The sequence below is a fragment of the Corvus moneduloides genome, chromosome Z (genome assembly GCF_009650955.1).
Source record: "Corvus moneduloides isolate bCorMon1 chromosome Z, bCorMon1.pri, whole genome shotgun sequence".
NCBI classification, from domain to species: Eukaryota; Metazoa; Chordata; class Aves; order Passeriformes; family Corvidae; genus Corvus; species Corvus moneduloides.
In genome coordinates, this window is record NC_045511.1 from 75,239,759 (window position 1) to 75,266,710 (window position 26,952).

General features: G+C 43.1%; 2 protein-coding genes across 4 annotated transcripts in view; one reads left to right on the top strand and one right to left on the bottom strand.

The window, feature by feature from the left end:
• Window positions 1–1,212: 1,212 nt before the first annotated feature.
• DHFR (dihydrofolate reductase) lies at window positions 1,213–13,790 on the bottom strand. Of its 2 annotated transcripts, none has more exons than XM_032097594.1 (6): window positions 13,647–13,790; window positions 13,156–13,205; window positions 11,590–11,695; window positions 10,525–10,651; window positions 6,581–6,696; window positions 1,213–4,967 (listed from the first exon to the last, which is right to left on the bottom strand). In XM_032097594.1, exons 1-6 carry the CDS (start codon window positions 13,730–13,732, stop codon window positions 4,880–4,882), a joined length of 573 nt encoding a protein of 190 aa, XP_031953485.1. In that variant the 5' UTR covers window positions 13,733–13,790; the 3' UTR covers window positions 1,213–4,879. The 2 variants fall into 2 exon arrangements, with proteins under 2 accessions (XP_031953485.1, XP_031953486.1); XM_032097595.1 differs by having other exon boundaries at window positions 13,730–13,772.
• Window positions 13,791–13,831: 41 nt separating this feature from the next.
• MSH3 (mutS homolog 3) overlaps window positions 13,832–26,952 on the top strand; it is a 90,273-nt gene continuing 77,152 nt past the window's right edge. Inside the window, exons 1-8 of one of the 2 annotated variants that reach the window (XM_032095904.1) lie at window positions 13,832–13,934; window positions 16,149–16,272; window positions 17,249–17,472; window positions 19,811–20,023; window positions 21,360–21,476; window positions 22,227–22,344; window positions 22,861–23,006; window positions 24,030–24,196. In XM_032095904.1, the coding sequence (XP_031951795.1) occupies window positions 13,839–13,934; window positions 16,149–16,272; window positions 17,249–17,472; window positions 19,811–20,023; window positions 21,360–21,476; window positions 22,227–22,344; window positions 22,861–23,006; window positions 24,030–24,196 (1,205 nt within the window). In that variant the 5' untranslated portion in view covers window positions 13,832–13,838. The remainder of the gene's footprint in view (window positions 13,935–16,148; window positions 16,273–17,248; window positions 17,473–19,810; window positions 20,024–21,359; window positions 21,477–22,226; window positions 22,345–22,860; window positions 23,007–24,029; window positions 24,197–26,952) is intronic. The other variant, XM_032095905.1, reaches the window with a different exon arrangement.

Consider the following 26,952-nt stretch of genomic DNA (forward strand, 5'->3'; position numbering starts at 1 on the left):
GTGGAAAGCTGCAGAGGAAGGATGAACATTAAAATGTTCTGTTTTCATGCACGTGTCCATCTCAAATCAATTACGCAATTTATAAATGATTTTATGGCTTCTGAATAATGGCTGCTTATTGAAAAAGATTCTGCTTGGGTATTAGGAACTTGTTAAACTGAACTCCTCAAGGAAGGAAAAGACATTGATTTAGGGCTCCATTGGTAAGGGTGGATCATCCATTTCCTGTCCTCTCAGGGTCTGTTTAGTCTCAGGTTGTATTTACTTCCCCCTCCCCCCCATCTTTTTTTTTTTTCCACAGCAGGCATCACTTAACAAAATATTTATTTTAATACCCACAGCTTTGCTAACTTAGGCAAATGTATGGCCCAATTTCAAGAAAAACACTTCACCACCAGTTATTCAGAAATAAGCACATACTTAAGAGACATCTCTGAAATACCTGCTTCTCTTGATCAGCCCAATTATCTGAATTTCTGTAAATTTTCCATCCAATGGGACAGCTGAAGAGATAAGGGACAGAATGGTGAGGACTACAGCTCAAGGACTGAAGATGATATACAAATGCTGTAGCAACACCATTAAATTATCAAAAGAGCAAAACAAGATGTACGAGAAAAGATAATCTACTTTAACCGACCCAATTTAATTGGAGATGAACAGGCAACTTCTGCAATGTAAGCTCTTGTCCAAGTCACTTGAAAAAAAGTCCTGAAAATGTAATCAGAATAGGACTCTGCTTGAGAGCTCACCTATTCTTTTTCCAACCATGTCAATTAATCTAACAAAAGGTTTCTTATATGAATTTTGCTTTGATGTTACAGAAAGGAGACAGAATGATTTCCACAGAACAGAGGGTAGAATAACCCAGGATCGCCCCAGAGCCAGCTGAAAACAAGTGAAGACACAGGGAAAAGAGCAGGTTTCCCACATGCAGACCCAGAAGCAGAAGCTGTCCACTGAGGGAAGCAGAAGAGCACTGGCCCGGGCACAGCAACAGCGCCTGGGGCACTGGATGCTCTGGTTTGGGATTCTCGCTCTCGAGTGTAGAGCAGGCGCCTCAGGATAGCAAGTCCAGCTGAAGATTTCTGTGGAGCTGACAAACACAGTCACACAAATGCCCAAATCCTGAAAATCCCTCACTAATGACATTCTTTTTCACAGCATCTTACAGGTGCTAAACCCCGCACCACTCTCAAAGTGTTTTCTTAGTAATTATAGCTGCAGGGCAAACCAACACGATAAACCATGTATCCTTCTAAGAAACATCAATTTCCTCTTCTCAGCTCTCTTTCTCCACTTCCACTCTTCTGTTTCAGGACCTGGCTCTTCAGATTTTTCAGCCAGCCTTCCCTAGCTTGGTTGGCTTCATTCCTACAGCCCTCCAGGGCAAGCAGAGACAGCTAATGCACACCTGAGTAACAAGGGAGGCATCTCCCAGTTTTGTACTTAACCAGGCTTTCTCGCCTCATCTGTCACCTCTACTCACCCAATTTTCTGTCTCGATTAACAAACAATCCTTCCCTCAGCTTCTCCCCTCTCCAAGTCAGCTGCTGCCTCTGCCTGCTCCTACCTTCTTCTGTTAGCATAACTTTTTCACTACTCAGAGTAAGTTAGGGCTTAGGTTTGAGTCCTGAGCAAACTAGCTGCTGTCTGACGAAGACAAGCACCGTTTTCTGTTCCCCATTAAGATGTCATGTCAAGCGCTACCAGTGCTCCCCTCAGATAACCTGAATAAGATAATCATTGCAATTCTCCCCTTCCTGTTTTTCCCCTGCTCTTCTGTATAAATACTAATAGTATTTTATTTGCTAAATTAGCGAACTTATTTTTCAGAGTGTACCTTTCTTTTCCATGGATTGCTGTCCATGACAGAGATTTGTTGTTGGAATGTTCCCAGCTCTGACCTTGAATATACTGTGGCTCTAACACTACTGAAAACATCAGCTTTCTACTGCCAAATGGAAATCGCTGTCCACTGTCAGATAAGAGAAAATGAGTAATAGGAAAGCAATAAAAGCATTTATGTTTGTTTTTCACGTTTTATCCAAACCCTCTGGTTTTATCTATCTTGTTAAATCTAGTATTATCCTTGAAAATTAAAATTTTAATATGTTTGGAACAGTTTGTTCCCAGGAAAGCATGAATGAGGGGGATTAAATTATACCTGTATAGACTTTTCTTGGTGATTGGTAATTACACTGTCACTCATGATGCTATTCATTGCACTTAGCTGCATGGAACTGGGTAAAAAACATGACATTTTCCCCTGTACTGGACATAATGAGAATCTATGGCTTTTCAAGGAATCATTCATCAATGAGGTACAGGAGTAAACAAAACATGGGGAAGACGCATTTGGAACACAGGTTTTTTTTTCTTCAAGCCACAGTATAAGAGACTTATTTTTACCCCGGGGAGGTTAACAGGTGCCAGGTAACCATCCTCACAAGACACCCGACAGCAAACAGTCTGCATGTGCTTGCTGAGCACACAGATTCACACCCTTCTGCCTACCCATCCTGGCACAGCAAGCCTTTAACCTTGGTGTGGTTTAAGAGTGGTGCTTGGGGTGTCTGTCATCAGGGTGAACATGATTTTGGATTCAGCTGCGCTGCAGTCAAATGCATCTTCCTAGCTCTCGATAGGGCTCTGTATACTGAAAAGATGTGGTACAAAAGGTGCTGTCCAAATGCAGTGCTTCTACTAAAAAACAAACCAAACAAAAGTGCATCTTTGTGGCAGAGAGCCATGCTGAAGGAACATCATTATGTTCTGAAAAGTTTCAAGTAGGAGACTCAGAAGTTCGCATTTCCATGAAATGTAAATTAACTTAATTTGTTGTTGTATCTGACAAAGGACATAGTTAAATCTGGAGAAGACTAAGTGTGTCCACGAAGAATCAAGAGTAACCACTTATGTTCTCAGCAGGCTTTTGCATCCAAGTTAAAAGTTCTTTGAAACTAAAATGATTCTACAAAACATCTTGGCCTCAGTGAACCATATCTCTGTGCTTAGGCACAAATTTTCTAATGTATGTTTGCCTCAGCCAACATTGCATGAATTCTTTTCTCCCATTTTTAATAAATGTCAGTTGTCCTAAACACAGTATTTTGCAAAGTGTCAGAGCTTTCAACACTGACCTATAACAGGTATGTTTTAAACACTTTTGGGAGGTTATTCTCTTGCCAGGGTCACTGTGACTTGTATTTAAAAAAAAAAACATGACATCTCCCTGGTAACAGTCTCTTTCCTCCCCTTCAACAATGTGCTGTCAATTTAAAACTCTGGAGACTTCTTGCTGCATTAATGTAAGCATAAACTTGTTTTTATCGATTGATGTAGCATCAGCACACATGGAACAAGAAGATCAATACAGGGAAGTGCTTACAGTTTCAAAGGAAACACAGAAAACTGAGACAACTTAGAGCAGGTGTTGCAAAAAATATGTTTTTTATCAGCTACTGTTATACGACAGTGCCATGGAAAATTCAAGGGGTGCGCATAGCTGATATTATAAGGGACCATCAATGCAAATTATTATACCAGTTTAATATATTTAGTATTTTTATATTTAACTATATTTGATAAAGGTGAAACAGGACTACTCCACTATTGCTTATAATCCATATTTGTCAGATAGATTATTCAAAATCACACTGACAAATGAACTGCATCTTTACTGATAATGCTTGGCGGGAACATAGGAACACAGACTTTAAGAAATCAATGTGTATTTTCTTCTACTTTGAAGTGGCTGCGGTCAAACTGACACAGTGACTTTTTTATGAGAGCAGCAAAGCTTTCACACAGCTGTGAAGCTAGGGAAATATTACAGCTTCTTTACCAGATTGAGCTGGGTTTGTGAGGCCAGGTTTGGGGAGCAGGGGGGCTACAGGGGTGGCTTCTGTGAGAAGCTGCTGGAAGCTTCCCTCATGTCCCATGGGGCCAGTGCCACCGGCTCCAGGACAGAGGCACTGCTGGCCAAGGCTGTGTGCCACTTCAGTGGCAGCAGCACCCTTGGGATAACAGAGTTAAGAAGGTGGGGAAAACCCTGTGGGGAACAACAGCGGTGGCAAGAGGAGCTGGAAGAGGAGAGGAGAAAAGCCCTGCAGCCCCAGGCCAGACGGGAGCAGAGCGAGTGCTCCAGGGAGCACAGATTCCCCTGCAGCCCACGGGCGGAGCACACATGGGAGCAGGAGATGCAGGAAGGAGGCTGTGATCCCGTGGGGAGCCTGTGCTGGAGCAGGCTGCTGGCAGGACCTGTGGCCCTATGGGGACAGGAGCCCACCTCGAGCAGGTTCTGTAGCAGGACTGGTGATCCTGCAGGGACCCGCCCTGCAATGACAGGTCCCGGATCAGTGCATCCCTCCCTCCACTGCTGTGTGAGGCTTCCAGACTCCCCTTCTCCTGCTGGGCTTCCTTACCTTTACCTCTACACCAATACATTTTAAAGGCTGTTATAAATGTACACAACATCCCAGTCAAACTTGGGAGGATGGATGCTTTCTCAGTGCTGGACGTTTTGAACAAGGAGATAGATACAAAAACCCTTTGTTTCAGTAGAAAAGCCCTGACAAAGTCTAATGCCTTTCATCACCCATGGAATTGTCAGGGATGCTGCCATGGATTGTAAGATCAATGCAAGGTGTCATGTAACCTTTGTTGTGCAACTGCTCAGATCTACCTCCTTCACACTGCACACCCCCTTCTTCAGGGTGTACCTTCAGAGTATGGAGTGTGGTTTTTGGAACCATTCACTTCTGAGGTATTTTACCATCAGGCATGATTTTCTTCAAAAATTTAATGTATCTTTACACTCAGTAAAACTCCATGATTTAAAATACCTGCCCTTACATGGAAGTACAAAATGCCTCACTTATTGTGCCATGACAGCTTTTTCATACACTTCAAACTTGTACTGGATCCCATTCTCTTCTTGGATATCAGCAGGGACACCTGGGTACCTAGGGAGAGAGGAGAAGAAAAAGCAAAAGCCAGCAAGTAGGTAAGAATATCATTATGATTCACCTGTAATTTATCCAATCAAGTAGAAAAGCAAGTTGTTTGGAAAAACAAATGAAAACACAGTCTTTAGAACAGGTACACAGTTTTTAGGAATCATATTAACTACTATCCACGATTTATATGCACACTTTTTATATCAAGAAAGCATATTCTAACACAAAACAACCACCCCATTTTTGGCTTAATAAAGAAATACCCAACATTTTTATTAAAGCCTCCAATATGTTATTCAAAATGCCTGCCAAGGAAGAAGAGATTTTGGAACACTTTGGTTTCTATTCTTGCCTTCCTTTTCCTGAGTTGGTTTAGAGGAAACGCTAAGGACAAGGTTTTTTACAAGTCTGCAGGAGATTACTAAAGCAGGTGACTGCTACCATAGAAAGAGTTCCTCTATCTTCCAGGTTTTCTAAACCACTTCTTATTAATAGATGCTTTCAAAAATCTTTTCATCTCCCCATGAAAGAACAAGGATTTTGTATGAGTAATACCGACTTTGAGGGAGAGATAAATTTGAAATTTATTTGGTAAGGTTTGGCATCATCAGTTTCCACTTTAGTGAGGAAATTACCTGTTATTTTACAAAATCATGTTCTAATGCCAATGTTCATTTCAGTACATTGGCCAAAAACAACATATACCTGAGGAACAGCTGAGAGACTGAGGGAGCTTTGGGTCAGCTCTCAGGACACTCAAATGCGCACAGAGTAGTTCAGAATATACTGGAGTTGGAGAAGGTGACTCATCCTCCCCACCCACCTTGCCTGTCCTGCAACCCTCTTCCCTGCCCCTGCCTATCCTCCCCCAGAGCTGTGCTAATCCATTCCTGTGACCTCGGCAGAGTTTGGCTCCTCATACTTTCTATTTCTTCCATTGCCGGTCTGTAACCAGCTGAGAGCCAAAACAGGAGCAGCAGGAACAGGAACAGGTGGTCTGGTCCTCCCTGGTCCTTGAGGCAGGTGTCTGAATTTCTGCTGCCTCCTTAGTGCCTGTTGGATGTAATCTTGTTGGAGAGGATATAAAAGCACAACTGAAATATAACAAGGATAATACAGAAGAAACCACAGTGAATGGCAGAAACTGTAAGTTTTTGTACACCTTTTACTACTATGTTTGTTAGGAAGGAGTAATTTTCTCAAGAGAAAAGGATAACCTTAGGAAGCTCAGGCCTTCTCCAGCCAAACCCATTTAATTTACCTTTGGCAATTAATCAAAGACATTTAGAGGCCAAATACTATTTACTAGCAACATACTGAGAGTTACAAAGCTTAGTAAATATTTGAGTAATTCTAAACCAGGAAACAATAAGAAAAAGCTACTTTTGAAGCAAACTGACATAGGCAATTCTTTACTGTAAAGATTACAGGAAAGTTGAAGAACACAGCAAGTTCCAAGAAAATCTGTGCAGAGTGTGGTGCCATTCCAGGTTGTAGGTAAGGTATGATTCTGGGGAAAAATTCACCTCTAACTCAAACCAACACAGCCTTAATAGAACACTTAAACATTCAAAGTAGATTATTCTGAAGACAAGCCTGGTATGCATTATGGTACTTACTCTGTTAGAAGCTTGTAGTCTTTACGGTCAATTTCTGGAAAAAATGTGTCGCTTTCAAATTCTTTCAAGATTCTTGTCACAAACAATCGATGATGAATTGGCTTCTCCATTGCTGCCTTTAGAAACAACACAAACTCAGTCACAATTTTATGTATCACAGGCTTTTAGCAAAGCCGTGAAAATTATACTCTGAATCCCCTCTTTTGGACTCCACTGAAGAGCACTTTCTAAAGGGATAATTTCGCCCTGTGTCAGTTCCACCTGGTAAGTGGCAGCAATACCTATTCTCAGAGCCTGGGGTATCTGACAGAAGTTAACAACAAAATTTGAATAGCCCTGTGAGAAGAAAGGAACAATAGGCCCAGTCGCAACAAGCAATTTCTGAATCACATCTCTTTGAGAGGCAGGAAGGTTTAGGCAGTGGGAGATGCCCACACCTCAAGGTAATTTGTTCTGAAGTTTTATTAATATCACTGCTAGGGATTTGTGCTGTATTTTTTGGAATTCCAGAGATCAAGTTACCCCTTAGTTGAACTTCAAAGTCGGATCTCTGGATTGCGGCAAAATAGTAACACATGCTGAAAGTTTTTACATTTCCAAGCTCCTTGGATGAAAATGTTCTAAGATAACACTTGTTAGGTGAGTTTTTCACTAACAAATTCAGGAGTTAAGAATATACATTTTGTCTTGAGATCGAAATAAGGCAACTCTTCCAGATGTGGGCATTAAAGTAACCCATGAAAAGCTATACTGGGGTTGGTTACAATATATTTTTGAAAAGCTTGCAGCTGTTCCTCCCTTTCCCTTAAACCGACAAGGAGCAATGCTCTTTGTGGAAGGTGACTCACCATGCAGCAGGGCTATTAGGTACTATTTCAACAAGCACAGGAACCAAGTAATAACAAATGGAATCCAGTAAAATTAATTGTTACTACTGCTGAGAGGTTAATTTCTAGAAAAGCAGCTTTACTAGAGACCAGTTAAAAATGAAAGGGTAATACACAGCACACAAGCATCCAACTGCACCAAACTGGTGTCCATCCAGTTTGTACTAGTGTTTCTCTTTAGGGGCAGAGAGGTAAGAAGAGTCACACTTGCAAAATGACAGAAGAATAATAATCTGCTTCACAAATAAAAACATGTTGTGTTCTGTAAACAGAGGCACTTCTGCTTTGTAGGAGAAGAATAAATCAACTGCTATCCAACTCTGCAGGAATTCAGCTTCATCAAGAACTCTCTATTACCACAACAAGCCAGGGAAGAGCACAGGGAGGGACTGACCACAGGTGTTGCAAAGAAGGCTGAATTTAACCCAAAGGAGACCAGATGGTGACCTCTGTTCTAGGTAAATGGTTTAATTAGCTGAATGAACCAACCGTGTCACTGTCCCCACCTTCATAAAAGAAGTGCAAATGCTTCCTCAGTTTGCCAGACCAGCTCTGGAGCCTGTGTGTCAAAAGGCTCCACAGGACAAAATACTGCCATCTCAAATAATGATGTGGGCCCTGAAGGTGTTGTCTGGCAATGGCAAAGCTGCTGCTGTAGCTTCTGACAGATGCCCTCAGTTGTGCACCCTCACATCCAGTACCACTCTGGGTCTGCTTCCTATTCCCTAGGACCCCAAAGGGATGTCACCAGACTGAGCTCGCTGTGCCAAGGGCCACAGACCAACCTGGGCAGAGCAGCTGCAGTGCTGCCCCGAGAATCCCCACGTGTTCCTGCTCCTCCTTTGACACCCACAGCAGCCCAGCCGGCTGTCAGAGCAGCCCCACCTAAGTGCCACGGGTGCCTGTGGTTCCATTTTGTAGTGATCCTGACAGAAAATCACTGTGCCTCGAGGAGTTAGCAACCCACAGAACTAATCTGCACAGACCATGTTCCCTGCCCACAGTCTGACTGGGTCAGACAGAAAACCATCACAGAGAAGTTGGAGGCAAATCCCACTGGGAACCTGCAAATCTGCCACCTGCAAGTGCTTGCCTTGATCTAAAGGGGCAGCAAGAGGCTCTCATGTGAACATCCTTTCAGTTTGACAGTAGAAAGTATAAACAGACTTGGTTTTCTGTAAGACAGTCCTGTAACAGCTTGAATGATCAAAATGGGGTAGCCCTTTCTATAGGCAAGCACAGGCCTGTATTAATGAACAAAATCAGTTCTCAACCTTTGAGCTACACAAACTAGTGAGATCAAAATAATGCTTTAAAACCAAATACCTACAACTACTGAATAAAATTATTCACTTCAATTTCCAATTGCTATTTTACTTCCCACACATTTCTACATAGTATAATAGAAATAGTCCTGTAAAATCCTTTGTGCATCTTTAATACACGCACTAAAAATATTACTTGCAGTTTTGGTAGAGGTGTATGGCCCCATCAAACCCTTTCAGTTAACATCACAAAGGTTAACATCACGAAGTTTGAGTGCAGGAATCTGTATAAAACTGTCAGATTTCTCTCTAATGTAATTAAGCTTAGATGCCTGAAAGAGGGGAAAGAGCTGAAATTTTAGAACCACAAAACAGTTTGGGTTGGGCAGAACCTTAAAGCTCATCTTTGTCCCATGGGCAGGGACACCTCCCACTGTCCCAGGCTGCTCCAAGCCCCAGTGTCCAGCCTGGCCTTGGGCACTGCCAGGGATCCAGGGGCAGCCACAGCTGCTCTGGGCACCCTGTGCCAGGGCCTGCCCACCCTGCCAGGGAACAATTCCTGCCCAAGATCCCATCCAGCCCTGCCCTCTGGCACTGGGAAGCCATTCCCCCTTGTCCTGGCACTCCAGGCCCTTGCCCAAAGCCCCTCTCCAGCTCTCCTGGAACCCCTTTGGGCACTGAAAGGGCCTCTGATGTCTCCTGGAGCCTTCCCTTCTCCAGACTGGACATTCCCAGCTCTCTCAATGCTTTTCCACGTCCAGGGTAACCAGGTCTCTCACTCCCTTGTACTGATCAGCTCAAATAGTACATCCGAAATTGCTCTTGATCAAAACTGCCAATTTATAATCTGAGTATTGGTGAGTAATGGTCTAAAAATGGCATTCTTTTATACCAATAATACCAGCCAGAGGCTGGAAAAGTAGTTAAAGTAGAAGCCTCCAAGACAGGTACTCTTGGAAGAAGCAGCAGAAGCAATAGCTCTTTACAGCTGAGCCCGTGGCTGTGGCAGGGAATGGGCAAGAAGCACCACAAAAATGCATTTTCCTACCCCATACAACAAGGCACAGTATCAGCCCTAATCTTCCACCAGGTGCACCATGGCACTGTCACCACACATCTAATGTCTGAGTGCCAAACAACAACTGGAGTGTATCTCCCAGCATGCTTGTAATGACTAAAGGACAGCAGCACTGTTTCTTTTATGTTAAAAAGAATTTGCTTTACAATTCTTGACCCAGGGAGTGGGAGCAGTAGGAACACTGCTAGATGGGAAAGCAGAGTGAGTGTGACCTTCTGTTGTATGATTATCTCCTATTACTGATGACACTGTGACCTGTCAGCTCTCTCTAATTCCTATTTTCTTCCCCATTTACATGTATAAAGTGTCATACTCTGGCTAAAAATGCTGGAGCACTTTTCCTTTTTTTTTTTCACATCCTTCGCAGGGTCAGTCAGCAATCTCAGTAAAATAAACATAACAACATGGGCTCAGTAAAATAAACATAACAATATGGGCTTTGCCTGAAAAACCTAGCAATTTAGGTATTTAAGAAGAGCTCTCAAAAGTACAACAACTGTGTGACACTGGCCCATTGGCAAGAGCAATGTTCAGTTTCTGGATGGGTATTCTGAACTTGAGAGATGAGATCTTACTCTTTGAGACTTGTTCTGTTGCAATCACTGCAGTTTGCTGGCCACATAAAGGGAAAACACTTCCTAAAGCAGCAGTAATAGGAACTTCATCCTCATCCCATCACAGAAAATGAGTAATTTAGGAGGAGGCTAAATGTACCTTGTACACTGAAGTGCCTCCCACAATCCAAACCATGTCTACTTTACTTTTTAACTCTGGTGAATCCAAAAGAGCTAAAGCATCATCCAGGCTTTTGGAAAGATAATGTGCTCCTTTCGGGGTTTCCCTAGAAAAAGCAAAGTTCTATTACTAAGGAAATAAAGGACAATTCATCATGATCATCAATACAAACGAGATACAAAATGTGAATTGCTGAATTAACAAATAACTAAATGTTTCACGTTGGTTAATTATTTTGAAGTGTCTTTTACTGACATATTATGTTCGAAGTCTCATCTGACTGCAGGATTGTTCAACAGATCACAGCTGAACCATAACTTAGGAGGCATTATAGCTTAAAAATCTGAATTTTTTTAACATGTTTTTGAAGAAGTATAACTGAGGAATTTACGTAACTATAATGTAAATACATAATCTATAAATTAAACTTAGATTATTAAATACAGATCATCAAGAAATTAAATGTAAATTTTGACTTGAATTCTGGAATGTTAAAAAAAGCATTTTCCTTAAAATAAAACCAGTTGAAAAGCCAATATTCCCTCTCCACCCACATACTCAGCTGCAAATCCACCAACACCCTCCAAAGCAATAAACCACAACAAGTGGACATTTGTATTTAAAAATATTTGTGTGACTGTGGGTGACGCATTCAAGAACAGAGGTCTGAAAAAGGACAGTTCATTCACAAATCCTAATAAAAATAAACTTCAAAAAATGGATTCAGGGCCACCAATCTAAGCAGGAACTAGAGAAATACAGTTAAATACATGAGTCAGAAACACTATTGAAAATTGTCAAATGGTTTGTGAGTAGAGCTAGAAGTAGCACTCATGATGCAAAGTAATGACAATTACCTTGTGAATGAATTTTAAAAAATTAAAAATTAAGAGTAAAGTATAACACTCAGAACCAACAGCAGAAATGCTTTCTAACCAGGTATCAAAAATGCTACATTTGGAACTACTGCATGTTGTAACGCTACTGACATTTTTTGGTGCAGGTTTTTATTTGTTTCACAGGGCCCTTATTTACCATACTTACTTGAGCTCCCTGCTGAGCACAATATTAATTCTGTCTTTTAAAGGACGGTTCTTCTCAGGAATGGAGAACCACGTTTTTTTCCCCATTATCAGTGCATTCTGTTTACCTGAGCAAGAGAGAATTGATTTGAATTGTTTAGAGACACCGATGGACTTCCCCTCCCTTCCAAGCCCCTCTTCAGCAGCTGACAAAAGCACAAGCTCAGGCCCCAGTTCTCAGATGAGCCACAGGCAGAGAGGAGCGTGTCTGTGGGCTCAAAGCCTGGTCAGGCAATTGACACTGGAACAGTCCCACACAGATTCATAAACTCACAATAATTTCTAGGAGAAGAACCAGTCAAATTTAATCCAAAGCCGAAGTGCTACAGGTGTTCAATCATATAACATTAACCCATAAATCTAATTACTGACCAAACCCAAGCATTCATAACCTGATTACCTCTTACATGCAACACTGCTAAGGAAAGGAATGTTTCTCTTTATGAGGAGATGGAGTTATCAGAGAAATAAACACAATGCCAGCATGGTCACTCTTTCCACGTAGTTTCCAGGCTGAGAGACAACAGAGGCAATGCTGACATCCCTGATGTGAACATTTATGGCAGCATAATCCATTCAGAAGTGGTTATGAAGCAGTTTACCTGCCTAGCATCCAAGATCACAGCCTGTCAAAAGATCTGCAGGCAGGATGGAGCAAAATGTTTCTTTTAAATTGCATTTCAAGTATCTTTTTTCTTGATCACAGGTTATTTGTGCAAGGTAAGATGCAACTTGCAGACATCTAAAAAGACTTAAAACTGTCAATTGTGTTCTGTCCTTTTTTTATACATATAAGGTTACAAAGGGCTGAATCAGGTCTCCAAAACATAAGTAAAGTCCTTCGCTTAGGAGTGTTTCAAAATGAGATTAGACATTCCTTGTGCATTATGGAACAGACCTTCAAATCAGAAAATTGAGTAAGTCTCCTAATCAAAACAAGGGAATGTATCAAACTAACCAGAAGTGAGTTTTTACCAAACAAGTGAGTTTTAACAGCATAAAAACACCGCTACACAAACCATGAAAGAGTGACTCTGTTGACAAATGACTGCAGTATTTCGGCTCTGTGCTATCAACATGGTTTGGATTTTCTGGTGCATGGGGATGGCTCAGCACTCAGGAAACTCAGCAAAATTACTGCCGCAAGGGTCAGAGGGGTGGATCGAATGGCCAAGGTTGAGCTACAGCAAACAAGTTAGATAAGCTAATCCAGGCTGAAAAAAACAAACCACACCGCTAATTAAGCAGCTTGTGAAAACCTTCCCATTTTTAACTTGAAGTTTCATGTAAAGATATGTTAGGTAAACTTTTGATGACGTTTTCTACTCTTCTGGCGAAAGGAAGATTTGAAAATTGTTTCCTAACAGATCACCTGCATCTCCTCTGAAATATGTGATTAATCATCTTTCCTCATCTACCCCGAACGATTACAGAGGGCTGAAATACTGGTGAGGCTGTGTGCAGGAAGAGGGCCGAGGCAGGGAAACGCAGAGTCCCGTGTTTTGGGTGTCCGGTGCCACACAGTTACCTTCCACGCGGGATGTGCTCGTCATTCTCTGGAAGTACTTGTACTCATTCCTGCCGAGGAAGCACGAAATGCGTTACAACGTGTCTTAAGAATAAGTTCTCTCATTTCTAATGCTTTTTGCAAATTCTCTAATTGCAACAAAAAAACCCCCACTCATGAGGGGAGTGTTGCGGGAGCGCGGGGACTGGCGGTTGGGCGGGGCCTGGGCCGGTGCCGTGGCCGAGGCGGGACCTTTGGCCCCGCTGTGCTCGCATGAGCGATAACCTGCGCGATACCCCGCGGCCGTGCCACGAGAGAGAACCCACCCCAAACCCCACAGCCCCAGTCCCGCCACGCCGCCGCCTTCCCGCCTCACACAGCATCCCCCTCACGCACTACAGCTCCCAGCGCGCCCCGCGCGGCCCCGCCAAGCCCGCCTGCTGCCGCGCGGCGCGGGGCACGCTGGGGGCTGTAGTGCGGGCGGGGGGCGCGGCGGCGCCGGGCCGCGGTACCTGAGCGGCGGCCAGGGCAGCCGCCCGTCCTTGCCGATGCCCATGTTCTGGCTCACGGCCACGATGGAGTTGAGCGAACGCACCATGGCCGCTCCGCGCCCTCCGCTCCGCGCCGGGGCCGGGGCGGGGCGGGTCGGGGCGGGCCGAGCGGGCGCATCCGGCGGGGGCGGTACGGCGGCGCGGGGCCCGGCCATGCCGCGGGGCCGGCGGGGCGGCGCGGGCGGGCAGCAGCCGGTGCTGAGCAGGTTCTTCGGAGCGGCGGCGAGCGGCGGCGAGCCCCGCAACACGGTGCGAGCGGGGCGGGGCGGGGCGGGCACGGCCCGCCATCCCGGTATCCCTGTCCGGGACACGGGCACGGCGGGACACGGCCTCAGCGCCGCCGCAGCCCGGGCTGCGGGGTCCCGGCTGTAGCATCTCTGTGACGCAGGGCACTGGTATCGAGCACTCGGGGAGCAGCCTGGCAGGAAAGGCACTGAGCTGCTGGTCAGGGTCCAGTGGAGGCCAGAGAGGTGATCTGGAGTCTGGAGCAGCTCTGTGATGAGCAGAGACTGCGGGAGCTGGGCCTGGCCAGGCCGGAGAAGGGAACACTGAGAGGGGATCCCATCAATCCATACAAACACCTCCGAGGGTGCCAGAGGATGGTGCCAGGCTCTGTTCCGTGCTGCCAGGGACAGGATGGGGAGCAGTGGCCATAAAATAAACCACACCGAGCTCCAGCCCAGCAGGAGGAAGAGCTTCTGTCCATGGAGGGGCAGAGGCCTGGAACAGCTGCCCAGGGAGGGCCTGGAGTGTCCCTCTCTGGAGACATCCCAAGGCCAGCTGGACACGTTCCTGTGCCACTGCTCCAGGGGACCCTGCCTGGGGCTGGGCAGGGGCTTGGGCTGGGTGAGCTCCAGAGGTGCCTTCCAGCCCCAGGTGTGCTGGGATTCTGTGATATAGGATGGTCCTGTTTTGGAGGAGCTGGAGCTTGGCACGGGTTTGGTGAGCTGGGTGAGGCCAGGGTATTGGTCTGTGTCATTGGGGCTTCACTCCAGTGTTCGACCCCTGGCACACGATATGCCTCCTAGTTTTGCAAAATGTGGAATATATTGCGGTTATCATAAGTCAGGATGTTCTTAGAGGTTTGATCTTTGTGTACTTTGAAGCCTGATCAGCATGAGGTGAGACCTGATCAGTGGGACAGGCAGCAACTCCATCCCTTAGTCAAGGATGGCCTGGAATTAGCAAGTTTTGAGGATGTAGGTCAGGATGGTGGTGTATGTCCAGGTATGCATTGCAAACTTGTCAAAATACTCAGGGTCCGCATCTCCTGCAGCTGAACCCTGTTCATGACAGTACCAAACCTCACGCCTGCAGCTCAGAAAGACCCGGCCCAGGCGCAGGCGCTGCCCCTGAGCAGGTGCAGAGGGTGGCTGGGGTCACAGAACCTGTATGGCAGCTCCTAATCAATGCTAATAGGGGGGCAGTGCTTGAGAAGTTACCGGCTCTGGATTATTTCTGTGGTAAATAATGTCAGGGAAAGGGCGGTGGGGAGAGCTGGGGCTGTGGAACACACCGAGCACCCAGGGCTGGCCAGCGCTGATGTAACGCCCAGTGTCTCTCTCCCGCGTGGCACCGTTGGCTTGTGGCACACTGAGGAATGAATCCCATTTTTTGGGCAGCTCTGGCATACAGTGAGCTGAGCTCCTGGCCCAGGGGCTGGAGCTCGGGTGACTCCAGGTCCGAGTGCTGTTAGGTGCAATGATCCAGGTCCTCCCTGTGTCGCCACTGGGAGAAAGTGGCTGTGTCTCTGCTGTTGGATTTCGTTCTGAGTTTATATTTTCCAGTCTCCCTGTAGTTAGTGTTTCCAGACTCTTCTGGCCCTGGAAGCGCATTTGCTTTTTCCACCTGTGACTCAAGTCAGCTATCTTGGTTACCTTTGGTCCAAATATATTTTGAAAGGTGTGATTACGGTTTTCTGTCCTTGTAGAAAAAACTTTATCATTAGTGTTAATTTGGTGGTATTTAACAGTGGACTTGAAAACTGGTACTCTTGTGGGCTGTGCTTATGTGGAGGTTTTGGGCTTAGTTGGTGAGGCTGGAGTTCCTGTTTAGTTCTAAGGAAATTGAAATTCCCTGGTTAAACCATCAGAGGTTACCATATGAAATGTGGCTGCAAGCTGCTGAAAGAACCCGTTGTGTGCTTTTGAGCAAGGTGTTGATGTTTTGTTGGAGTTATAAGTTACTTCTTCATATTTAGTCAAGCTTCTTGCAATAGATCAATGGTGATACAGCAAAATTGATGAATTTTCTGTTTACACTGTGTTCCGAGTGTATATTTCAAAAGACATTGAAGGAGCAGAATGCTCCAAGCCCCTCCAACCTGGCTTTGAACAATTCCAGGGATGGGAGGTTGGATTATTTTGCATTAACTCTTCATGAAGTTGCTGGTTGCATTATTCTCTTTCAGAGGACAGCAAACAGAAAAGGTAACTGAACTTACTAGTTTAATTTACGTTTCAGGCTTCTGAATTTGGCACAAAAAGAAGCACATCTACCAAAAGCAATGAACCCTGTGAAAAGAAGATCAAGGCACGACAGATTACTCTGGAAGAGATCTGTAACCCACTCCAGACTCAGGTTAAAAGTGAGTGGACTGTAAGCAAACCTTCAAGCATTGACAGGCAGTAAATAAAGTTCTTCATAAATTTTGGAAAGTGTTTTGGCAGCGACTTCAAGATGCATCTCTTGGGTGTAAGATACGTCTTTGAAGAGCCATGATGAGCACCTTTCTGTGGCTCAGAAGCTGGGCCTTTGAGCCTTGCTCCACAGTTACTCTGCAAATCCCCTTCATCTGACTCAGCTTTACCAGGTTCTTAAGTTAGTAAAGTCCAGAGGTCCAGGCAGAAATGCATTTTCCTTCCTGTGTTGGTTTTAGAGTCTTAGGCCTGTTCTGAGGCATGGCTAACACTGACAGCTCCGTGGAGCCTGGTCTGTGGCTGGTGTGCCTGCAGGCTGCCTCAGTGAATAGTTCCAATGCAGGGCTCTTGCTGTGGAACAGCAGCTGCTCCATTGCCTCGGAAATGCGGGAGTTCCGTCTGGCCTTGAACAGAGAATTTAGTAAGTTAATGCTGGTATGAAAACCAGTCACTGAATGTAAAGTTCATTACATTTCAGTAAAAGAATTAGCCTCTTAAGTTTCAAAGTGGGAACTGTATTAAATTTGTTGGTGTGATGCTTTGAAGTATCTGTAGGACACCCTCAAGAAGCAACACTGTCTGCTTAAAAAATGTACTGAAAGAAAATGTGCTTGATTCCCAGTGTTGTTGGCTAACTTGTAGCTGTGCAGTTGTCAGTCCAAAAAATAATGATGCATCTCTTCCCATGTAGAAAGAAGCACACAAGTGAGGAGTATTGGTTTTCCAGGGAAGTTAACCAAGCTGTTTACATGCATGATTCTGTCAGGCTGGCAGAAATACTGCAGTGGGAGAGGACAGGGAATGTGGGGAAGGGAGACAGGGAGCAAAATGGTTGTGTTCTGTGCTTACTGATGTTCTTCTAGTAGACATTCTTTTTTAGAAAATAAGTTGCTAATACGTTTTTGTTGTGTATTTTCACCAAAGAAGAATCTCAGAAGTGTGAAAAGTCCCGTATCTGTTTGCAAACTCTGGACAGGCTGAGAGAGTTCTGCAGTGATTCAAATCAGCAGTGCACCAGAGTCCGGGAGGATGGCTTTCAGGAGAAAGAATCTCTGAGTTTGGAAAAGTGTCCCAGTATTACGGGGAGAAACTCAGAGTTGAAAAATCCTCTCCCGTCTTGGGACGCTGGCCCAAAGGTCGCACAGAAGGTACGCAGAGCTTTGGTCCTGTGGTGTGTGTAGATTGCTTGCTATGGGTTAAAAGAGCAAGCTTGGCACAAGCTTCCTTTTGTGTTCTGTGCTCCGACATGAAATGGTGCAGCAGAACCCTACAGACCTGTGTTTGTGTATGAATGTTTGCTCTTTGCATGGTGAGTGGGATGGCTGTTCTGGCTCTTCAGTGATACCGTTGAACAGTGGCATCATGAGAGAGTAGAAGCCCTGGTGGTGTAACATGTGGCTGTGGGGGAAGCTGTAATACCCCAATAACACATGTTCAGAGTGGCACTTGGCTCAGCTTGGCTTTAGTTCTGCCGGTTTTGATGTGGGCTCTCAAATTTCTAACAGGCTTTCTTTGCAAAAATATTGTTAGGATTATCACTGAGACGTGGCTTAAAACCATTGCTGGTAAATCTAACTAGTAAAGCTATCACTGCTTTTTCATCTGCAGAAGATAGGGGTAGCTCACATGAAAAATTGTCATCATGATATGTATGGTGCAAGTCAAGAGACTTGAGTGGACTAACAGTGTTTGGATTCCCCTTTAATTATGGGGCTAGTTAACATTAGTTAATTGGTGGTTTTGGGGGTCAGCCTGCTCAGTTTGATGTATTCAGGTCCTAGAATGCAGCCCATGGCTTACTGTGGCAACTGCTCTTTAATGGAGCTGTACATCTGGCTTATTGGGGGAAGGAGCTTGTATGAAAAGCTGTGCAGCTGGTTTTAACTTGTCCTGCCTGAAGGCTGTGACCTTCCACTGGAGGTCTTTGCTTTGTGTGAGTGTGGGATCCAAATGCTGCAGTGAGCAGCTTGTGGCAAGAGAATTCTGTTGTGGTAAGAGATTGAGGTTATGAAGTTGTGATGAGTTGGAGAACACAGAACACTGATTCCAGGGCTGGCCTGCCCTCCTTGGGCACCTTTTAAGCGTTTGTGTCTTTCTTTTTTCTTAGTGACCTTCCTGCAGCTGCTGATTTAACAACCACCTCAACAAGTCCGCTTTTGTGTCTGTTTTTACTCCTTTTGCCTTCTTTCATGGCCTTATTCCAGATGCTTTGTCACGACAATCTCCTGTAAAAATGAGACAAGGTCATCTTGTTTGGCTGTCACAGACCTTGGATTGAAGACTGCCAAGTCCTTGGGCTGGGGATTTCGCAGCTGAGACATCTGAGCTCCTGAGGCCACCCAAGCTCTGGGCGTAGTGCAGCTTTATTTGTGCTGGGCTGTGTTCTCTTGCTTGATGGTGTGCAGTTGTGGGGATTTTGCAGTTACAGCTAAGTGTTGTTTTTCCCCACTTGGTCTCTGACTGCACTCTTTGTACATTTCTATGACACAAAGTATATGATTTAAGCCATATCTGTGTTTTTTCTGAAGTGCCATTGCTACTGAACAGTCTGTTCACTTTGTTTCTTGTAATCTGAATGGGTCATTTTGTAGAAATGGAAGTTTAATGGATTTATTTGCAAATACAGAATTTATAGCACAACCTGATCAGTTAAGTTTTGAATAGTCATATGCTTTAAAAATTTCTGGAGGGTGTTGTCTTCGTATTTTTTTTTTTCTTTTTGAACCAGTATTATCTGTGCTGGATGTTGTGATATAAGTGAGGAGTAACTTCGCTGTAAGTGAAATACTTTTCAGCATTTTTCTCTGCACTTTTGAACCCATCACTCTGCTGACAATACAGAACGACACAGAGTCATGGAGCTGAAGTTGCTTGGCAAGAATAGGCTACAAAATGTCATTGTAAATTATAAACTGCATTGAGAGTGGGCTCAAAGCCTTTCACATTTAAGGTTTTAGAAACTGTAGTATAGATTTTCCATGTTTAAATTATTCCGGGAGGTTTACTGAACTTACAGAGGCAGTGCAGACTGGAGAAGGAGTACAGTTTTGGTGGCTGAGACAGGGAACTGAGACTCACATTGGTTTATTTCTTGATTTACTGTGGATTTTTTGGAACTTCATAAATCCCTCCATGCTGGAGTTTCTCACCTGTGAACTGGGGCAGTAATTCATCCTTATTTTAATATATGGCCAGTTTAGACTGGCCAGTCTTTGCAGCCTGCACTGTCTTGGTCTGTGCTTGGAGAGCTTATGATACAGTAGCGTTCTGGTTTCACCTAACTAACTTTGACTTTCATGGCTTTTTAATTCTTTTTAATTCCAAAAATACTGTATTCTGTATATCCTGCTTCAGTAGTTGTGCTGCAGCTTTGGGGGCTCTTCAATGCCAGAACAATCTTTAGCTCTGTGGTCAGTGTAAGCCAAGGGAGGGGGCAATTGATTTGTTTGATGATTCCTAATTATAGTTTTCCATCTTTTATTACAGGAGGAGTTACTATGTAATCTTAGTCAGTTTTCTGCATCCCTTAAGTCCTATGAAAATTCTCAAAATTCTTCAGATACAAATCTTAATAAAAGAACCAAAAGCATTTACACTCCACTAGAACTCCAATTCATAGAAATGAAGAAAAAGTATAAAGATGCTGTTTTGTGCGTGGAATGTGGATACAAATACCGGTTCTTTGGGGAAGATGCGGAGGTAATTTTTTTCCAAGGTTATGGAAAGCTACTTGCATTATGCTGGTGTCCTCCTAGGTCTGTGGCCACTTCCAGAAGGGATGCTTCTCTGGGGGCATAAGTTTTGTGGGGTATTTTGTTTGGGATGAGAAATCTCTGCATGCTAAAATAGAAGACTATCCATTATGCACACATTTTTTTGCCAGTTATTATTTTGTAATCACATGGTAGTGCTTGCTGTCTTGTATGTTGAGAATTTAAGGTGAGTTCCTAGAATAATTTTTTGTCAGAGTTAAAGTTGAAAAACTTTCAGAGATGAATTATGTATCATGGCTCAGAACTCTACTATTATATATATATAATGTATAACTCTAATGTATGACATTAGGAATTTTTCAGATTGAAAAACAGTGGAGCAAGTGGTGTTGAAAAAGATGAATATATCAGGTCTACCCTGGGTGCAGAGAGCATCCTGAATGCATGTCCAGATGTGGCACCTGTGCCTGGCAGATCTGTAGGAGCTGGAAAGGACTATATAACAAACATAATTTTAAAGTGATGGTTCATAAATGTTTCATAATTCTTTTTCTTATGATCTGTCCCAAAGTCATTGCTACCAACCTTTGTTTGGTGCTATTTCCACACTTCAGACCAGTGAGAAACGTTGCTTGGTTACTGGGAATTAATTTTTCCCATCATATTTGTGCCATGTAATTTGTCTGCTCATTTGCTGGTGTACTTACAGTCCAGGAATAGAAATATGCTGTTCAGATAGACTGGTCAGTGTTTGCCTGCAGGTCCTGCCTAACACCACATTCTCTGGTCAGTGATCACCTGCCTTTTTGCTAAGGAGCAAAAAGACAAATAGAAACCACATATGATAATGTCACATTTTAGTAAGTGTTGTTACTCTTTTTTATCAAGTGTTTGGTTCCCACTGCTGTTCAATATTGATTTTTCAGTATTTTGGTTGATTAGCCAGGTTAATCCCATCTTTACGACCACAAGCTAAATACTTCCATTCCGGCTGTGTTTTTAGTGGCGAGAAAACCATTTGACCTTTTGTTGAGCTGTGTTTCAGACCCTGTGTGTGCAGTGTGGGTGGTTTACCTCACAGTGGTAAAGATCAAGGTGCGACCTTAAAACCTGACACCTGCAGCCTGTGATAGTGAATCCCCTGTTTATGGCAGTGCCGGCACAGGAAGGTGCAGGGGCCCCTCCAGGCTTTCTCCTGGAATGTTTTCCCTTTGTCACTGAGCTTTTAATTGTAGTTGTGCATCATTGTTGTCATAGAGATAAGATCCTTATCTTCTTAGATTACTTTGTGACCCGTTGGCTGACTCTGTTGCACCTCGCAGATTGCAGCTAAAGAACTGAACATTTACTGTCACCTGGATCACAACTTCATGACTGCCAGCATTCCCAGCCACCGGCTCTTCGTCCACGTGCGGCGCCTCGTAGCCAAGGGACACAAGGTTACCCCGACTTCTGTCAGACTGAGTACAGAATAGCTCGGAAAGAGCTTGCATTGCTTGTACCAGAGCCTGGTTTCAGCTGAGAAGTGGGCAGCTCGTTATCGCTGGTTCCTGCTATAGAAATGGCCAACTTCCCTTTGTTTCAGTTTCTCTCTGCTGGGGGTGTCATGAACCTCTAGCAGTTTCAGAGAAGTATCTTCATTTTTTTAGAAACAGTTCCAGAACATTTAGTTTTCTCAGTGTTTCTGTATCAAGCTTTTGCATTTAAAAAGGAGACATGTACATATAGTCTCTCTGTTTTGTTATTCCTCACATCCTTGTTTTTCTTATCCCAGCCCATTTTTTTTTCTCTGTTCCTTCATGTTCTGGATCCCTCTAATTCTGTGGCTTTCTGGTGATAACTTCTTTTTCTGCTTCCTTTTCTAAGAAAAGGACTTGTTGATCCTAAATTAGGTGCAGGAACCATTCTCTAACGAGCAGTGACCTCCAGCTAAATTGTTTCAAAATAGGATAAGAAGCAGGTATGGAAGTTGAGAGGGCATTTAGGAGTAGGAAAAGGGTCAGGAAAAGCAGTGCCTTATAATCTCATTAGTAGGATTGATGTGAGAGCCCTTTCTGTAGATTATGTATTCCAGCTTGAATTATGCATTTGTTGTTTGCACATCTTAAAAGATTACCAGATATATAGAATAATAAAAATAATAATTTATTACCAGAGAGCTAACTTTTTTCTTTTTTGTCTGCTTGTAGGTTGGAGTAATAAAGCAAATGGAAACTGCAGCACTGAAAGCTGCTGGAGAAAATAAAAGCTCTCTCTTCAGCCGTAAGCTGACTGCCCTCTACACTAAGTCTACACTTATTGGAGAAGATATCCTTTTCAAATAAACTTGGTTTCAGAGTAACCTTTGGGAGGCCTTGATTCTAGTATTATCACCAGGATGCAACATGAGCAGCTAGGGGTTGACATAAGAGTGGCAGCAGGAAATGAAGTTCCTTTAATTGTATTTGTTGTGGTAAAACATCTTGCTGGCTTTACAAACAGTTGAATCTTCTCAGGGCTGTAGGTTTGTTGTGTTTACTGTAGTTGCTTTCTGAAGTCACAGAGTGGACTTACAAATCTGCAGTGTCCTGCAGGTCTTGCCTAGAAAATGGAAAAATTGGATAGAAACATCTTTTAACCAGTGAATTTAATGTCTTTTCTTTCATTTTTTGTTTTCCTCTATCCTGTCTTATCTACCACGTTTTTTTAATGTCATTTCTCAAACTAATATACTAGATACCAGGAGCTAAAAAGACTGTTAGATTAATGTCTGAGAGTACAAGATTTAGATCTAGAAAGATAATCCACCCAAATCTCTGTACTATTTTTTTTAACGTTTGTTACATGTGAACCCTTTGTTGAAGCTGGATGATTCTGTAGATGTTGAAGGGGTAACAGCAGATGTCCCAGATAACTACCTCCTCTGTGTCTGTGAAAATGGAGACAACCTGAAAGACAGGAAGAAAGGTGACATTGTTACAGGCATTATGGTAAGTTAGTTTCTCAGGGAGTCAGTATTTTAGGGTTTCCGTGGGGTTGTTTTGTTGTGCATTTTCGTTTTTTTTGGGGAGGTGGATGGCTACCTTGTTAAATTCATGACTGTTCTGTCTTTCAGATTTTATTTTGCAGGGGAGTAGGAATTGTTTGTTTGGTTTTTTTTTTTTTTTGAAAAAAAAGGCACTTTAGGTAAGATATCTGTGTGTGAACTGTGATGGCTTTCTATTTGAAAACAGCAGAAAAGGTATGGAGTTAATAGTTGAACATTTATGAAACTGGTTTTGCTGCTGTTTCACTTGAAAACATATTAGTATTTTACCCAAATACATGAGGGAATTCATTAGTTCAGATGCTTTACAAACTTCAGTGTTTAAACACTTTCATGGTCAATATTTTAAAGGTTGTGAGCACTCTTTTCCTGTACAGAATACCATTATTTAGAGGAAGAGCCTTAGGATTTTTTTACCCTTTACACTTCATATTTGTATTGTCTGTTATGGTGAGGATTAAACCCAGTCCTGATTAACCAGCAAAACACAGTGATAACTGATGCCCAGTCAGCTGGTAATGAATTAATTAAAAAGTATGTTGACTGTGCCTCTGTTTGAATGTCACACTGCAGCTGTGAGAGAACAACAAGAGCAAGTGTTCAAATTCCAGTTTGAATTACAGGTGCATTTCACAGACTTCAGTTAATAGATTTTCTGGTATTAAAAATTGAACAGTGCTGGACTGGTAAAAACAAGAGCACATTTACATTTGTGAGGTATTGTTGCCACTTACCAAAACAAAGTTGTGTTAGTGTTTTGGAGTTATTGTTCTATCATGGGTTTGAAAAAAAGCGCAATCAAGTTTTTTGATCTGCCACTTTCACTGTGTGTGTGGGTGCTGTATAATTTTGTGCTGTACACCGTAGATTTTCTTTCTGGTTTAACAGTTTGAGCCACTGAAGCAGCCCCTGAAAATGTAATATCCAGTGGATATAGTATGTATGTGTATATATTTTTGTTTGGCAGGCGATCCAGCCAACTACAGGAGAGGTAATTTTTGACAGTTTTCGGGACTGTGCTTCTCGCTCGGAGCTGGAGAGTCGGGTTCTGCGTCTGCAGCCAGTTGAAATAATTCTTCCATCCAGGCTGTCAGATCAATCTGAAAAGCTCATCCACAGTATAACCTCCATGAGGTAAGTTCTGTGGGGGTTTTGTTGTTTGGGGTTCTCTTCCCTGCAGCCGTTGGTGGAGCTGGGATCCAGAAGCAGGTATGAATGTGTAGTTCTGTCATGGCCTTTTTCAGAGTGGTTTGCTGCTGGGTTGAGGAGTTCCCACATCCCGCCAAATTCTAGGCACTTGCTCCCAGGGTGTATTTAGACTGAAGTCCATGGCTTCTCTCTCTGTCCTTTGAAAGATTTGTGCACTTAAACACTGTCAGTGTCACAGTCCTGCCACCACACTCCTAATCACAGGATCTGTTGGAATAACTTCCAAGCTCATGCACTTACCTTTCAGATCTGAAAGAGGTGTTATGTAGCTTCTTTTTCCTGTTTGTCATAGTTTTGAGGTCTCTAAAAGACATGAAACTACATTTTCTATTAATGCAGATAGGCGAAGAAAGCCTTTGTAACGGGTATTTCATCCTGTTTGTCCTATTGCACCATTTTGGTCTTGGGTACAGACTTGGAAGTTTTGTGACTAATCATCTCTTTGCTTTGAGGTCTCTGTGCTTTTCAAGAGGAAATTTGTTACCTGTTTTCTGTATCAGTTTTGCTGTGTAATAAAACCGGAATGGGACGTAATTTTTAGGGTGATGGATGAAGGATGAAGCAGTCTTCTGAAGAGGGGATGAAATCTTGCAGGTGCAATTTTTTGGGAGAAAGTTTCGGTTTTTCACTTTTTTCTTTTTAACAATGCAGTTCTGGGCTATGGAGAGCTAGTTTAGAGCTTGACATTTCAATTTGTAACGAAATGGTCATTCTGATGTGAATGTGGGAGAGTGGTTGTGATTTATTTTTTTCCTTTTTCTTTGTGTTTTTTTGGTTGTGCACAGTTGAGAACGTTAATGAGTGACTTCTTGTTTTTATGAAGGCAAAAAATGCTACCCATTAGTTGAGTTTGTGAATAGGGTTTAGTTTGTAGTTTTTTCACATTTCTGGTAATTTGCTAGGCAGCTTTCCAGCCTAAATGTCCTTAATTACATAAGAGAGACAGAAATAGAACACATTATTGCAATACACCTCAGTAGCCTTATTTTAAAAACAATTCTTCATGGATTTTTTTTCTCGTACCAGAGATTAAACCACTAGAGGGCCCTGAAGTATTTCATAGTAATTTAAGTGATTTCAATATGCTGCTTTCTTGTGCTTTTTAATTAGGCTTCATTTTTGTACAATTTCTTTTGTACAGCAGTAATTTCATTTTCATGCATATTGACATGTCTGTAGTATCCAGGTTTGGTTATTGGCCCAGTACCTGGTGATTTCATCCTTTACCAGCTCTTTTCTAAAACCTCTTGTTGAGAATCTTCCATGAACTGGGAAAAGTTTAATTTCCGTAATTTTTTTGAAGACCTTTCTAACTAAAACCATGGGAACTAGCTCTTGTGGTTCAAGAAGGCTCTTCATCTCTTTGTGTGTTAGGGATGCAGCAGAAAAACACTGAAATGATAAAAACAGGGTAAAGATGGGAGAGAAAAATAGTCCTAGGAGACTAGAGCTTGGAGAGGAGAGTAGAGAAGAGAAGAGAGAAGTCTTTCTACTCCTTTTGTGTGGTGTAGGAATTGCACCAGGGGTGTTTTGGTGTTGGATGTTTCGTATTAGGACTTGGCACTGAGTGACCAAGGTGATGTGGCCAGCACAAAGACTGTGTTTATGGCTGCTGAAAGAGTAAAATAAAATGTTGAGCCGAGGTAAATCACTGCAGCTTTATGAGAGCAGCCCTAAGGTGGTTCAGTGCCCTGTTACAGTGACAAGAGTTGAAAGTGTCTGCTTCCCTTCAATTTCTGTGAGGTTTTTTTTATTCTTTACTATTATAGGGTGGTTTTAATGACTGGAAAATACTATTCTAGGACACTGAGCTGGAGGCCAGTGAAGAGCCTTCCCTCAAAAGCAAAGCTTATATTAAAAGTAGGTTACAAAAATTGGTTCAGGACAAGCTGTTCTGGTGGGTACTGTCCTGTTCCCAAACTGTTAGTAACATCTGTTGGCAAGTGCTGACCTGCCTGGAGGAAAATTTTTTCATGTTTTTAGTTTCCTTCTTTCTAGAAAAATTAAAAAAAAGAAGAAGTAGTCTTGCCTTCAGAAAATACATACATTTTTTTCAGAAGAACACAGTGTTTTGTACTCCATGTTCTTTCTAGTCAAGGGTCAGCACCCACCCTTCTTAAGATGTTGGCTGCTTTAAAACCTGGCCTGTACTGGTCTTCTGAAATTGTGTTTGAGGCTCCTTTGGGATGTTTTTGCTCTTCTCATGTGCCCCTTTCTTGTTTCATTGAAAAATTAGGAGCATCTTAGGAGTGCTCCGTTGTTCCTCTTTTTTCCATCTGCCCTTTTTTTGCCATGTTTCATTCTGTAGCATTCTTGGACACCATGTGAAAACACACTGATCACAAGTAACTTTTAACCCAAAGCATTTCACCTGAGTCTGCACTGTTTTCTTTAGGCTGCAGGTAGTCTGCAGCTTGTTGCCCTGGGATAAGATTCTGAACATGGGATTCAGGTTTCTGCTTTCTCCTGGGTACTGCAGTAGTCTTTGGCTTGGAGTTTGTTCCCTGGAATTGCCTTCTCTTTCAAACCCATGGAGAACTAAACCCATCCTCCCTCTCTAGGCATGGTGGAGTCCCTCAAGTAGCCGAACCTCCATCATTATGTTCAACTCAAGCCTTTTTAATTTATGTTTCAGGACCTCTGCAAATAAAATTGCAAGGTCTTTCTGCTAAGTGCAGTGC